Source organism: Ptychodera flava, chromosome 5 (genome assembly GCF_041260155.1).
Source record: "Ptychodera flava strain L36383 chromosome 5, AS_Pfla_20210202, whole genome shotgun sequence".
Taxonomy (NCBI): domain Eukaryota; kingdom Metazoa; phylum Hemichordata; class Enteropneusta; family Ptychoderidae; genus Ptychodera; species Ptychodera flava.
The window spans coordinates 26,692,021-26,707,683 of record NC_091932.1 but is presented as its reverse complement, the minus strand read 5'-3'; the positions used below and the strand labels follow the sequence as shown (position 1 = coordinate 26,707,683).

The 15,663-nt window shown below is 35.3% G+C and overlaps 1 protein-coding gene across 5 annotated transcripts in view; it reads right to left on the bottom strand.

Moving 5' to 3' along the window:
* Positions 1–290: 290 nt before the first annotated feature.
* LOC139133390 (short transient receptor potential channel 4-like) overlaps positions 291–15,663 on the bottom strand; it is a 51,944-nt gene continuing 36,571 nt past the window's right edge. For 3 of the 5 annotated variants that reach the window (XM_070699948.1, XM_070699951.1, XM_070699952.1), the window contains 10 exons: positions 14,063–14,152; positions 13,650–13,853; positions 9,063–9,820; positions 8,307–8,550; positions 6,963–7,127; positions 5,227–5,256; positions 4,770–4,811; positions 3,684–3,779; positions 2,814–2,935; positions 291–2,711 (listed from right to left, as the gene is read on the bottom strand). In XM_070699948.1, coding sequence (XP_070556049.1) covers positions 2,657–2,711; positions 2,814–2,935; positions 3,684–3,779; positions 4,770–4,811; positions 5,227–5,256; positions 6,963–7,127; positions 8,307–8,550; positions 9,063–9,820; positions 13,650–13,853; positions 14,063–14,152 — 1,806 coding nt within the window. In that variant the 3' untranslated portion in view covers positions 291–2,656. The remainder of the gene's footprint in view (positions 2,712–2,813; positions 2,936–3,683; positions 3,780–4,769; positions 4,812–5,226; positions 5,257–6,962; positions 7,128–8,306; positions 8,551–9,062; positions 9,821–13,649; positions 13,854–14,062; positions 14,153–15,663) is intronic. The other 2 variants (XM_070699953.1, XM_070699949.1) reach the window with 1 other exon arrangement.

Below are 15,663 nucleotides of genomic sequence, written 5' to 3'. Positions count from 1 at the left end.
TCCCCCAATATTATTGATAATGTTACCGGTTATCCAATATTGTGACCCGAGATGTTTTTCCACATATGACTTCACTGGTATTGCCAAACCTATGCAACAATAGCAAAAATGAATTCCCCGCACCATAATGGACCTAAGCAATCACTGCACTCCAAAATTTATTCGTCTCCACCTCGTAAATTATGTCATGAAAAGTTTTTCTTTCGTCTATTATGGGCCGGGAGGGGGAAATTTGCCTTATTAAAGAATGCAAACAGTCATTTAACTGAAGCGTCTGAACTATGTTTCTTCATTATCTACAAATATATTTTAGTAATAACATTTCTTTTTTGTCAGATATCTCAAATTCAGTAATTATGTTTAACTTAACAGAACGTACCATTGATAATTTCTCAAAGGGTAGAAATGAAATAGAACACACCACCAAGGAACGAAAAAGACTGCGTTGTACATATTACCCGTGAATATACAATGTGAAGAACCTCTGGTGCAAAAAGTCCAGCTGTGATGGCATGATCTGCTTTTGTACTTTTATCGGCAATTTGCAATTTCGAATGTTTTAAAATGACATATGTATTGACTAACGCACGTGAATAAAAACAAGATACATAGTTTCCAAGAACATTTCAGATGTGCAAAAGGTATTCGACAAAATTTTTTAGGCCTAACACAGAAATATAGAACTTTGTTGGAAAACAGCGACGGTGAATGCAGCAATGAGACGTTATAAAGACTTTGTTACTAAAACATAAACAATGAACAAGAAAATATTAAATGTAAGCATTGCAATATATCTCAGAAATCCACTTTAAAAATGATGCATTCTGTGATATAAACTGTATAGAATGTAAATTCAAGACGATGCAATAATGAGAAACCCGATCTTGTCTGTCACTATTTCATTTCATAAAAACTCGAAACTTTTTCCACTAAATTTTTTACAACATGCAAGTACAAGATTCGAACAATTAATAAAAAAGTGAAGTACAACTATTAGCGCGAATCTTGCGTCCCCCCCCCCCGACAAATTAAAACACAATCCTGAAAAGTGACACTTGACAAAATGCTTGATATGCGCTTAGCATATTTACGTATATTGATGTATATGGAACAGAATACTAATTGCATATGCAGCGTATATCTTTTTGTATGGAACATTCCAATACGTTGATGTGTGTAGCGTATTTCTATGCAGATCATGAGTATACGTAGGGGCCTAATGCAGATCTTTGCACACTAAGTGTACACTGTAGTTTTGCATTTTATTAGCATAAGTACTGTATACTGAACGTATTTGACACATGTTCAGAATCAGTATATGTGTATATATTGTTGTATATCAAGCAGTTTGCCCAGTGTGAACGATTGTCTCGGGTACATTTTATAGATTAAAATCTATTAAGATCTTACATATTCGTGTCTAGATGAAACCAATATCACTGCAAAAGGTCCCTGGCAGAGAACATTCAACTCAAAATATAGTTCATCAATTGTGCTTTCCGACTACACGGACTAGTTTTCTCTGAATATTTTAAATTTAAGGTACAACGTGATATTCAATATGTGATGTTCAGGTACAATGTGAACGTTAAACATTATATAGTGCCGCTATCTATGTAACAATTCGGACCTGTTTTAAATTTCTTATGCAAGTTAACCTTATAATATCTTTCTGAAAAACTTTATAGATTCCATCGAATAATGATTTACAATTTCTTTCGTCCATAATTTTCATACCAAACGTTTCAATGTCCTTAAAGTATTTAGCTATAATGAGTGAGTAAAATCATTTACAATAACTTTATCATTACATTCAACAGTGGGATTAAAGATATGTAACCATCATTAAATTACTACAGCTGTAAAACGGAGCTTAAAGACTTGTCAATATCTTTTTTTCTTGTTTAGTATAACAACAACAATAATAACAATAACAACATCAAGAATAAAAACGAACAACTATTCAAGCCTTGCAATTTCTCAATTCAATGTCCTGAAAAATTGCAGTCTGTTAGGGCATCGTCAGAAATGAATCGAGATCTTAAGCGTAATGTAATTTTGAATGAAGAAATTAGCACGATTAAGAAATGAATCAATAATCTTTCTGACAATATCCCATGTAATTCCGATAGGAAATCATCCCACTTCTGATGTTCAGAGAATGATTAACGGATTATTTGTGAAAGCGTAATAAAACCATAAAAAAGCAATAATCTAGAGTAACATCGACTGCAAATATATACATTTTCATTCTACAATACGTCATGAAGATTTTGAATTAAAGAAAGACAAGGCGATACCATGAAATAGCTTTTCTTTCAAAAATAAAAATCAGGCCTTTAACAATAAAATTAATTCTGTCCCTAGGCCATGTGTATAGTAAAAAATATAAAGGCTTCCCGACAGCGATGTGTTTTTACGTCACACACAATTGAGGCATTTCGATTACCTGCATGGCTAAAGTATCAAAGTACTAAGGCGGTGGAGCATGTATGGGTCTTTGCATAATTTGATTTGCAATTAAAGTACTATAAACTTCACTATGGTATGGTGACAAGAGCGACATGTGTGTATATTTTTTTAATATGTGCAATACTTGAACATCAAAGCGGGCTGTGATTCTCTACTCAGCAGATGATGATAATTTTATTTCAGATTACTGATGTTCATTTTCCAAGTCATACAGGGCAAGAGCCTGGTCATTTGCATTCCTGGAAAACAAAACGAAAATTAGTGCTCTTTTCTGGCAAATGACTTCATCGATAACTAAATATTTGTTTTACGTGACGAATTAAAGCGTAAACGACACTCACTTTTTTTCCGCAGGTCCCGATTGCGGGCTTTCCTGTTTCTGACCTTGACTTTCTTTTCCGGAACGTGTTTCATCTTGTTTCAAATGCTTCACATAATATCTGTGCAGTAGCAGTTTCAAAAACTGAAAAAACAAAACATTCTTTTGTTTCTCTATACTTCGACGAAAATCACAATTTTTTTTTTAAAGTTCATGTGACTGATTATCACCAGATGTAAAAAATCTTTACCATAACAAGGTTATGATCTCAGACGATTTACCCAGCAATGATTGAAAGAGTAAACAATTTTTTACGCATAGCAATTTCTCACTCATCTCACGACTGTTTAGCATACCGAAAGGTGAGTCCCTACTAATATTTTTTATCTTGTTTTACAAACCGATGAATATTGAATGAATCTTTGCAATAAAAGTAATTTTGAGCAAAAAAAGGCTAGTTCTGTGCAATGCCTCATTAAATAAATATCCTTAGGGTTTGCTTTGGAAGCATGAATTCTTTCAGTTCACTTGACTACCATGTGAGAGGTGGGCATTGCCTGATACATCAGATTTCCTGTCATTTCAGGTCTCGAATTGATTTTAATAAAATTGCTACATTGTAGCATACTTTATCGATGCATTGAGCCACATGTATGCCTTGGCATACGGTGCTAAGAAAAGATACTGCGCAGAAGCACTGTGGGTCAAGGCTTTTGTTATTGTCAAACAATATCAATCTCATTATTTAATGTATGTCATTATATGACAGTATCATTAATTAAACAATGATGTTAGGAAACTAAGATGTTCAAGATGTGAGGTAATTTCAGTATTTGTCAAGATACTACAGTGACGTTAACAAGGCATTTGAAAATCACACTTAAGTACGCACCTTATGATAACTTAGTTTTGCCAGTCCCCGTTTCATTTTTCGTTCTGCCTGTTTCTGCTTTTTCTTTTCTATGTCCTTTATGGTAGAAGAGACAGACTAAATTTTCAGTATGGGCAAAGATTACAGAGAGAATAGCGTGAGACAGAAAAATACAATACATTTAGTTTCGGTTCTCACAGCATTGAAATTCCGTATCATAAATTGAAACGCCATCAAATACTCAATGAAAACATATTCTCAATTCTAATATGTATCTATTTACATGTTATTTCCGCAGAGGTACATTTGAATAAAAGAACATCAAAAGCGGTTTAAAGATTGCACAAGTGCGGATAAAAATAAATTAAGGTATTAAAAACCGAGCTGCGTTATTTTGTGAGGAATGACAAAAATGACAGAATACATACGAACGAAAAAGAAACGAACAAATAAAAAATAGGAGTAGAGAATTGTAATACATTTACCAATAGTAAGACAAACTACCAATCATGGGATAGATAGTGGCAAGTTGTGAATTTGACGCTTTTTAATACTAGATGATGTCAGTGTAAAGTGCTTGTAAATTAACAATTCATTCTCTAGATTGACACTTAGTCTTTACTCTAAACAGAAAACTGAGCCGTGGCGCTTATATCAATTGTAATGCAAAATGATGTTGATGGATATATTGCTTGTTAATATATTCCATCTCTTACTATGAATATTATACATTGCATTGAATAAAAAAATAAACATTCAATCAACAGAATTGAATAAAAAAATGAAAAACATTATTGAAATATACATTTTCTTAATCCCAAACAAAGAATAATAGATCGTTTCATATAATATGTACATGGCGACGGCCAACATAAAATTACTATATTCAAGAGAAGGAATCATTCTTGACCAATGTCTAATAATGTCGAGCTTTATTGTGTATTATCAGATATTGAGTTTATTGTGTTAGATTTATCATAACAATATTATATTCCTTCTGCTATGTTCGAAGTTACTTTCAAGTGAATATTTTTTTTGTCTCTGAAGTTATCGCTCGCTTCAGCTACCATGATGGTAATACTGAGAATAGAAACAATGTGTATCCACCTGGGGATTGTTCGGACCATCTTCGTTGTCGACATTCCCAACCTTAAAAGCAAACAGAAATACCGGGACTTTGAAGTGGAGTGAATGCGAAAACGAAACAGGAAAGCTGGAGAAAGACTCATGAATAAATGTGAACAATCAACATTATACTAGAATAGTCACTTGACTGAGTCATAAAACAAACAGCAACGCGTATTGTACAATTCTACAACAAATCGTTCGATTTTTAATAAACAAAATGAAATGCACGGTATAAAATAACTTGAATGAAGAGGAGGAATCGCTCTTGGCCATCGTCTCACAATGTCGAGCTTATTTTGTAATATTATATTTCATGACAATGTATTCCTCAACTATGTTGGAAAGTACTTTCGATTTATGATTTATTTTTTCTGAAGTCCGTCTCGCTTTGACTCTAATGACGGTAGTAAAGAAAATAGAACTAATTTATATCCACCTCGGGGTTTTCCTGATCCACGTCCTCAACCTTAAAAGCAAACAACGATACCGAGAGAGGACCAAGTTAAGTTGGTAAATGCGGAAACAAAGCAGGAAAGCCAGAGAAAGACCACCTGAATAAATGTTGGCAATCAATATTTTAGTAGAAAACGACACTTGACTGTTGCATAAGACAAGTGTATTTCCCATAGCAGCAACACTAACAATTTTACAACAAACGAAATAAAAGTAGCGTCATTCCTTGGAAAGAAAAGTACGACAATATATCTTCGAACTTGTTCACAAAAGAAAATGCTAACACAGGCTAAATTGCAACTTACTTTGCTAAATTACAATTTCGACACAAAAGTACCAGGCAAAATCAGATTGTTTAAATCTCCCCGTGATGTTCTTACACTTGACAAAATGCTTGATGCACAAGAATGTATACACATATACTGATTCTGTGCATTTGCCAATACCTTACGTATACACGTACGTATACTAATAAAATGGACAAGCACAGTGTACACTTGGTGTGCAAAGATCTGCATTATGTATACGCTACCTATATCAACGTATTGATATATTCCATATACAGAGATATACGTCCACATACGTAAATATACTAAACGTATATCAAGCATTCGGCCCACTGTCATCGAATAATTGAACAGAGTAAAGCCCACACAACGGCATAAGTCTCAACGGCGCGAACACTGTGACGGTGTAGCATCGCATCTGACCGTACCCCTGTTGCAATGCTTTTGGAACCCGCGCTAATGCGATCAGATTCGAGTTCTTTGTTCCGAAAATTATAAACACAATTCCTTACGAACGTACAAGCGTTACACGCTTGTATTTTCGAAGTTCGACTTATTATTGCCGCAGTCTATATGAAAATATCGATTTCATTACACGACTTTTTCAGAATGCGGTCTGGATGAGCACTTGACTCCCTTCTTGCAGTACTCTGTGCGTCGAAAGTCAGGTTGCGACGGGGTCTATACGGATACGAACCCAATATTGGCGACAAAACAAAAATAGGACTCAAAATTTGCTAAGTTAATGTGTTTTGTCAGAATTTAAAAATCATGACGGATTTTTACAAATTTTCACATCAGAAAAATTTTGATGGCGGGAGAATTACGGGCCACCATGTCGTCTGCTTACATTGACGAGCGAGCACATCGGAGATCATCGCAAAAGGTTCTGGCGCACATAAATTGATGTGATAAACGTAGAACGACCAGAGAATAAATCCTGGTATTTTCTGTTCAGAGATGACAAACTTGGCATGCATAAAATAGGCATCAATATTAGGCACAAACGGAAACAAGACGTGGAGAAATATAAAAATATGACAATGGTACAAAAATAATGAATTTTTGTTACATTGTACTTTATTTAAAGTATTTAAGGTTTAGTCTCTTCAAATATAGAACGGACTTGGCTTGTTTGTAAGTGATGTATGGAGAAGTACGGTTAAGAGGTTTTCATCCACAAATATACTGATTAAATGAATCTATTATCCAAACAAAGTAAATGCAACACCAATTATGTCAACCGAAATAACTTGCGAATGTGCGAATGTGTTAAAAACTGACATGTAGAAAAAGTATGATGACCTGTTTTCTTTTGCATATTTTCTTTGCTCTTAACCAGCTTTCGATGATAAAATATAAAAAAAGTTGAATAAGAATTTAGTGGCTCGATCGCCTATAAATTGAATAAAACAGAAAAGTTAAGGCTTACCTTTCCTTTACAAAAAAAGTAGCGGAAGCATATGATCAGGGGACTACCGAGTATCAGAATGAGATAGCATACCGTTGTCCCAGGAGTCATTGGTGGCCGTTTGGCACATATGTAGTACATCCATATTTTGGTTCTTTCAAACTTCCACTCAAGATCAATGACTTCCTGAAATCACAAACAACCGAAGCATCATTTCGCTTAGTATATGGTTACCAATATGAATTTTGCCTCCACTGCATAATGTGTTGTACAGCAAATGAAACCGCCGCGACACAAACAATCCGCATAGTACGTATTAACTCTAAGTGACACGTGTGGCTGATCAGTCGAACTTACATTACGGTCAATTAATGATTCTCGAATAATTTAAGTTATTACAGTAGCAAAATTGACGACTCACCTAAATTAGAGAAGGACGTATGTCTTTTTTCTGTAAACCGCAAAAGCTGTATTTGATAGATTTTGAGCATGAAGCCTAATTACACCTACCTAAGTACAATATGCCTAGAAGTAGCTAACAAACTATTGACTAATAACAATGACCATTACAGATTGCTTGTTGCAAGGAGGTGATTATTTTGGATTACCAAAATCGAGCAAAATATTTTCACTGTGGCAAAAATGATTTTGGCAAATACCTGAAGGTTTAGATTGTAATAAGCCTCAAATTGCACTTTCCCTTGCATTGCCCATTTAAAGCGAATTTTCAAACCACGCGTGTCTAGCAGGGAGTCCATTGTCATTATGGAGATCCAAAATTAAAAAAGCAAGTAGTGGCCATCCATACTTTAGGACAAATTTTAGTCCCATGGAGACCTTTTTCTGGAAATCCTGACTCTCTAGCTCTTCCAACTACTCCTCAGTTAGTTAGACAAAATACATAATTGCATGAAAATTAGGTATGCCTGCCGAGCCACACGGTGATTTTCTTCTATGCCAACTAAAAGGGACATTCTTCTGCTCATACACTCAAAGTTAAAAGGTAATACCTTGGCTCGTTCTGAAGACGTAATGTTTTCAGGGATTTGCCGTTGAAGTTACGGAAAACTTTCGCAAAATCCGCTGTTGAAGTTGATGTAGTCTTTGGTTGTGTAGAAGAAGATAATTTTAATCTCCAATAAAGTTCAAGACAGGTGGCAGGTAATAATCAATCAACATTTCTTGGGGAAGGTGTACAACTCTTACAGTCACGGATCACCATGGCAAGTTTGAGAAGTTTACGTGTTACGATTTTTTTTCTATATAGCTGCTCAAAGTATTTACAGAACAACAATAATATGAGTAATAACAATAGGGATCAAGTATTTGGAGCTTAGGTCCCCTATGAAGTGTGCTTTGACGTACCTGTACCCGAGTGTATCTATCAGACATCATAGCGATACACAAATTCAGTAACATTATGAGGACAATAATGCCAAAGAAAGTGTACAACACGTATCCCATGGCTACATAATAGTCAGCAGCGGCTGAGGCAAATCCACTCAATTCAGAGGAAGTATTGAACCACATATTTTGGTCAACTTGTAGATCATCTGTGCCATCTCCTCCAAAAATTGTTGTTATTAAGATCGTCAATGATGAGGAAAGGCTGTAAATCAACAAAACAGTAGTTGATTTTTCGCTTGCTAGTGTTTTTTTTTGTAAGAAGGGAGGTAATATCTTTCGCAGCTCTGAACTTATCCTTATTCATAAAATGCAATTTCAGAATAAAACATACGTCGCTATGTAAAGAGTATGTCATCAATAGTAAAATCAATCCGGAAAGCGATATTGACCAAGTGAAATTACAGTGGCGATTGTTGTAAAGAATCATGTTAGATGAATTTAATATTGATATCAAACTAGACTTCCAATAATGAGTTCGCCTCCTCTTTTTAGCTTCTACCTGTCTTACACCTATCTTGCCCATTTGCCGCAACACTACTGACTGAAATTTGATTTTCTTGACACCAAAATGAATTCACATTGCCAATAATATTTGTATAATTTGGATTATTTTAACTGCAATGATTGTAGTCAACTAGTAGGTATAATACCACCCATTTGGTATAATGACAGGCAATGTAGTGAAATACTTGAACAATGAAATCGTGAACTTACTCAGCAAAACCTGACTGGTCCGAGCCAAGGTCAACGTAGAAGTAATACATGGCAAGTGCGAATGCCAGAACAACATATCCAAAGATTATGAGAAAGCGAAAGATGTCATGCCTCATATCAGTAAATATAATCAACATTGGGCCCAAAAAATGTGACAAGTACAATGGTTTCAATAAGCGAAGCAAGGCAAAGATAAAACTGAGGGAAGCTAATTTACTAAGAATAATACATATGTATGGATTTGGATAGACTTTACCGAAAAACAACGGGTTTCCCAAAATAACGCTTGCTATAAAAAAGGTAAAAATAAAAAAATCCAAAAGGTTCCAGTAGCTTTTGAAAAACTTTTTGCCTTCTTCGAGTACTCCTACAATTTCATCGATGAGAAGCGCCACGAACCAAATCAAGGACATGATAAGAATAGGCCAGTAATTTATGTTCGACACCACAACAATCTGATTATCATTTATCTTATAATCAACTGAAATATCATAAATAAAGAAGAAAAGAAGAAACGATGCATAAGTATAGTAGTGGGTCATTAAAGCTGTTTTTGGACTGTGGAAGAATTTCTGAAGCCACGTTTCCCTACAGAAGAAAAGTTGCACCGGAATCACTTGACAAATTATGCCAAAGACAAATATACTGAAAATCAGGTAAATTGAGCTCCAGATCTTTCCTTTCTTCTTGGCCCAGTCCGGCTGCCCGAGCAACCATTCTTCCTTGAGGAAGTGCTGACATTTCTCCTGTACAATAAACTGAGAAGGATAATACATTTAGTGCATTGTCATTTAACACGGCACTATAGTCGGCCGATCAAGGAAGGCGAGCACATGCAGAAGGTTTACGATGGTTAAAAGCGAATATACAGAATAAAACCAAAAGTATTAGGTTCATTTGTCTCTGAAATATGTTGTCATGAACACGATTGGAACTAATTTTGGATAATTGGGATGGTGAAGTAATGCCGATTTAATCTACAAATATAATCTCATCTGCTTTTCTTTTTACGTTACACACTTGTTTCTATGAGTAATTTGCAATATTGCAACATTCAGCTGTACGGCACCTAACACTATTGAGAAATTTGAAAAATATGAAAATCCAATTATTCCAAATTAGTTCCAATCGTGTTCATGTCGATTACGCTTGAATATGCTCAATCTTCAATGAATGAATGTCCCTCAAATATTATCAATGCCGCTAGTAAGTAGAACCGAACACACAGAAAGTACTCCATTTGAACCAATATTAGTTGGATTGAATATTATTTTGGCATTAATGTATTATCTTATATTTTAATGTATTATCTTATTCATTAATGTAGCTATCGCTCGTGCATATATGAAGTGAACTGGTCAAAATCGAGTGGTAAACCGTCGCTGGGTGTGAAGTATAGCTATCATATATTTTGACCAATCATGCAGCTGAGTATATCGCTGGCTCTCTTTCACATATTATCAATCTTTCGATTTCAAATGGTGTTTTTCCTTATAGTCTAAAAGTTGCAAAAATTACTCCTCTTTATAAAAAAGATTGTCCATTAGATGTTGGTAATTACAGGCCAATTTCAATCTTGCCAGTCTTTAGTAAAATTTTTGAAGCAGTTATCAGCAAACAGGTGGTTTCTTTTCTTGACAATTACGATATTTGGTAACATTTTTAAACACATTTTTTTAGTGCCAACGGTCGATATTTGACGTGGCGACTGCGCGCGGATCTCGAGACATCGATAAAAACATGTCTTCAAAAAAGTAAAAGTTTGAATTCCGGTGGCCCACCTAAATTCAGCTTCCGAACGTCGAACGTTCGGCACTGGGGCCATAGTCAACTAAGCTATGGAGTACGAGTCTACACTGACGCTGCTGTGCGCCACAGTACCACTTGCTTAGGTGATCGGTCATGCACCGTGGGAGAAAGCTGAGTCTTACTGACTTGGTGATAAATCGAAAAACAATTTTTGCTGATTCCACCAGAATTCGCATAGGTGACTAGCCCAGTTACGTGCGGTTGATACATAGCGGCCACCGCGTTGTATGCATAGGCGCATTCCACGCGCGCGGCGAACCACACGTACTGTGTAAGAGACGACAAAATGTAGTCATCGGAGGCGGCTAATATTTAACACATAAAAAGTTGTGTTTATGTGGTGTTGCTTAAAAATATAATACAACTGATTTTAGAATAATGACAACGACAAAGCTAAGAAGAAGTTTTTAAAAACTGACCTGTGGTGAAGGCATAATGCTGTATATAAAGTCTTCGCAGCGGGAGATAAAATTGCGTCGTTCGAACTTATTATGGACTCCCTAGAATATCGTCAATCAGCACAACAACAAACCTTCGATGGATTTCGCGTCATAATCAGAAACGATCGTAAAACTTCGGGATGTGAAAAATACGCTCGGGAAATGACATGTTTTTATCGATATCTCGCGATCCGCGCGCAGTTGCCACGTCAAATATCGACCGTTGGCATTGAAAAAATGCGTTTTAAAAATGTTACCAAATGGGAGTGCCTCTTTTATTGATACGCACTATATATTTCGCAAAAAGTACAGTCATAAAGTTGCCCTTGCTGACATTGTTGCTGATCTTATAGAGAAGATGGACCTTGGCTATGTTACATTAGGTATTTTTGTTGATTTGAAAAAAGCTTTTGATACTATTGATCATGATATCCTTCCTCACAAACTGCATCATTATGGACTGCGAGGCCCATCGCTTAAGTTATTTCATAGTTATTGAACAAATCGTAATCAGTTTGTAATTATCAATGGTAAATCTTCTTGTTACAGGCAAATCAAATGTGGTGTACCTCAGGGTTCCATTCTGGGTCCGACTTTATTCTTGGTATATGTTAACGATATTTGTAATTCAACTTACTATTTTAATTGTAGACTATTGCAGAAGATACCAACATTTTTAAATCTCTACGTACCCAGAATGTAAATCTTACTCAAATTAATGCCAAATTTAATGAAATTATCAGTTGGTATATGGCCAACAAACTCACAGTCAACGTTTGCAAAACCAATTATATTATCATACAGACACCTCAGCGAAACACCACATTTGAAGGAAATCTGTCAACTGGGAATGATACAAGAGAACAAGTTTCTTGTGCCAGATATTTAGGGGTTACGATAGATTCATCTTTGTCATGGAAATATCATATATGAAAGGTCATTGAAGTAGTTACACCCAAAATTGGTATTATTACACGACTGAGACAATATGTTCCAAAATCCATTCTCATTCAACTATACAATGCTTTCATCTTACCTCATGTAATATAATGTTAGGAAATCTGGGGAAACACTTTTCCAGCTATTTAGAGCCAATTTTTCGCCTTCAGAAACGGATTTTTCGCTCAAATACCTTTTCTCATTTTATTGCTCATTCCGAACCTCTGTTTTACAAACTAAATATTTTAGATATCTACAAACTGAGTAAATATTGTACTTGTATGTTTGCTTCTGACTTGAAAAATAGCAATCTTCCTTATGCAGTTAACACTATTTTGAGTTTCCAAAGCACTCGTATCCAACACGTTTAACACAAATTGAAAACTTTCGTATTCCAGGCACAAATTTGACAATTTCACAACTGTGAAATACTGGAATTCCCTGCTTGACTATCTCAAACAATTGTCAAGTAGACAAGTTTTCAAGTCCGCATTAAAACATCACTTACTGAATCTACATTAAAATTGTGTTTGTTTCTATCCTCCATCGCACTTAAGCTTGTACTAAATACTTATTAGTATACTCAGGGGCCGTGAACTCGACTAGTCCTTGTAGACTATTTTCATGGTCCCCACCAGATTTTACAATACTGCAATGTTCTTTCTTTTCTTTGACACTGTACAACTTCAGTAAGGCACAGTTTCTTTTCATTTTCATTATTGTACATACTGTGAAGTATCCGGTGAAATAAAGCATTCATTCATTCATTCAAAAGCGGATTTTTGCTCCAGCTGAGAGCTCGCGCGTGTGCCAGCCGTGGTATATTGCGAATATACCACGGTTCGTTTCGCGTCTCGACAAATCAGATCGCTGTTATTGCGCTATCAATATGATATAATATCTTTTATATCGTCCCAGTATATTGATTGTGCAAATACAGCGATCTGATTGGTTGAGACGCAAAAAGAACCATGTATACCACGAGATTTTGACCAGATCACTCCAGATATGCACTCGCTATAGCTCGTGCATATATATCGTCATATATATCGTAACTGGTCAAAATCTCGTGGTTTACCGTCGCTGGGTGTGCTTTATTGCTTAAATATTTTTTTTTGGAAATGAGAAAATTTTAGTTGTACTGTTCATTCTAACACATATAGGGCAATGTTTAATAGCTACACTATTTGTAGTATACTGCAAGTGTTCTACTTCCTTATCATCTTAGTTCTCGTTGCTTAACATCTCAAAAAGGGAATCTGTTGACATTAAAATGCATAGATGTCTCGGATGCGAAAACTGTACGATGTTATGGCGATGGCGATGGGGCTGTGCCAACCAAATTCGGCAATCGGACGAAGTCATTTAAAAAGTTCAATAAAACAATGATACAATTTACCCGTTTCTGTTTTGTTTCTATGGCCATGTTGGCGAGTGATAACTCCTTGTTCACCCGATCGCAAACAAAATGGTTGCAGTAATCTTGACAACTGTTGTCATGTTCACCTTCCAGAAGCTTGCCAACTTCATCAACTGTGATGCAAGAGTTCAGAATTTCTACGGTGAACATAGTGAGATTTTCTTCAAGTCTTTCAAGAGTTTCCTTTAGTAAAACAATAATATATCCAACATTTGAGAAGTGATAATCAATGAGCAATTTTATCAAAGTAATTGGCAGACAAATTCCTGCTGGCAGCATTTCACAGGGATAAAATGAAATGTTTATTTGACCATAAACATTTTCATTAAAATATAAGATTCAAGTACCATATTACGGATGAATGAAGTCAGGAAAATCTTAAGACATATTACCTTCCAAACCGTGTAATCCAGTACACTGACCAGCTGTGTAAGTTTTTGGGACCTTTTAAAAGCATTCTCCAGGAAATGCGATTTGTTATCCTGTATACTAAATGGAAGCTTACATTAACAAAGTCTTATGTAAGGTGGATCACAAAACCAGAAAACACACATCCGTATTATCGAGACACGGTCTGGAACATCGTTTTAAGTTAAAAGAAGCAAGCACTACACAAGCAGAATGTCACGTTTATTGTTTTTCTGCCATACCAACGCATACATTATGATGAAAACTTTCCTTGGGTGTTGGAAATTACATGGTTATCTTTGTATTTCCACAGTTTGTTAAACGGAGTCTTTTGGTGGTTATTTGCGTGTTTTTATTAAATGACGACGCCGTAGCTAGTAAATTTGACAAATATACTGTCATAATATACCTTTTAAGAAGTGAAGAAAAACCTTACTACAATACATAGTCTATTGATATGATTAAGGAAGAGAATGCAAGTGAGTGTGATTAGAAAAAGTAGATTGGTCAGAAGCTTTAGGTAAATCAACATTTAGTCCAAAAAATAGCCTGTAATCCATTTGATAGAGATAAGAGATATCAAGACAATTGTGTAAATTGTTACATGCTTTATGTTTTACGTCTTGCGGAAAAAGTTGAAAAAATCGGACGTCAGGGTAAATAACTGTGTTTTGTGAATATAATTAACATAACAACAACAACAACCTATGTTAGCCTCGCATAATGCGTATTGTAAATTATAATTTCTTACATAGGTCTTATATAGTCCCAGATTATGTATTTTAAAATATTTCACTAATTTATAGAGTTGTCTTCTTGCTTTAATTTTTTGAACACAAGAAAGACTACTGTCTGTGGTAAAATCGATCAACGAAAGAATGACGTGGCGATTATCGATTTGTTGTGGACTTGCTGTTCGATTTCATTTCGTGTGATGCTACTGCTTATACCTTGTCATTAATGTTGAAAATTGATTTATTTATAATCTGATCCTAAAGCCGATTATAATAGTGTCACTTTAAATGAAAACGTAATTGCTTTGCTGACTCTGTAGACTTCATTTTGTGTGCTATTACTTGGTTTGCCGCAGAGGCCCCGAATTTGACACCGTGCTTATTGGATCTGGTTTTTAATTTGGATAACAGTCTTTTGTTTGAGTTTGATAACAGTTTTAGTTTGGAACAATATGACTCTCTGATACCGTTTAAATTGTGTTTTAAAATTATAAAATGTAAAAAGTTACTCATTAAAGTTATCAGAAGATCCGATGGATAACGAGGAGTTTGTAACCTCAAGATGGCCTTGAAGCTGCATCAAAGACTCACTGGACCAAGTGTAAACCGATCAGCTTTATGAACAGTTTAGGGTTTGTTTATAGAGTGAAAGAAGACACAAAGATGTGTGATCCGACCTTTCAGAATGTTAACAACACACAGAGCGGTACGTTGATGATTAATAAACATTAGTCATGAATCTTTGTTTACCCCAGGTTGGAAAGGTGACATGTAGAAAGAATATAGGAAGCACAGTCAAAAGGTTGATGTGATAAAAATCAACACTGACAAAACTCTTGCAGTGCATTTAG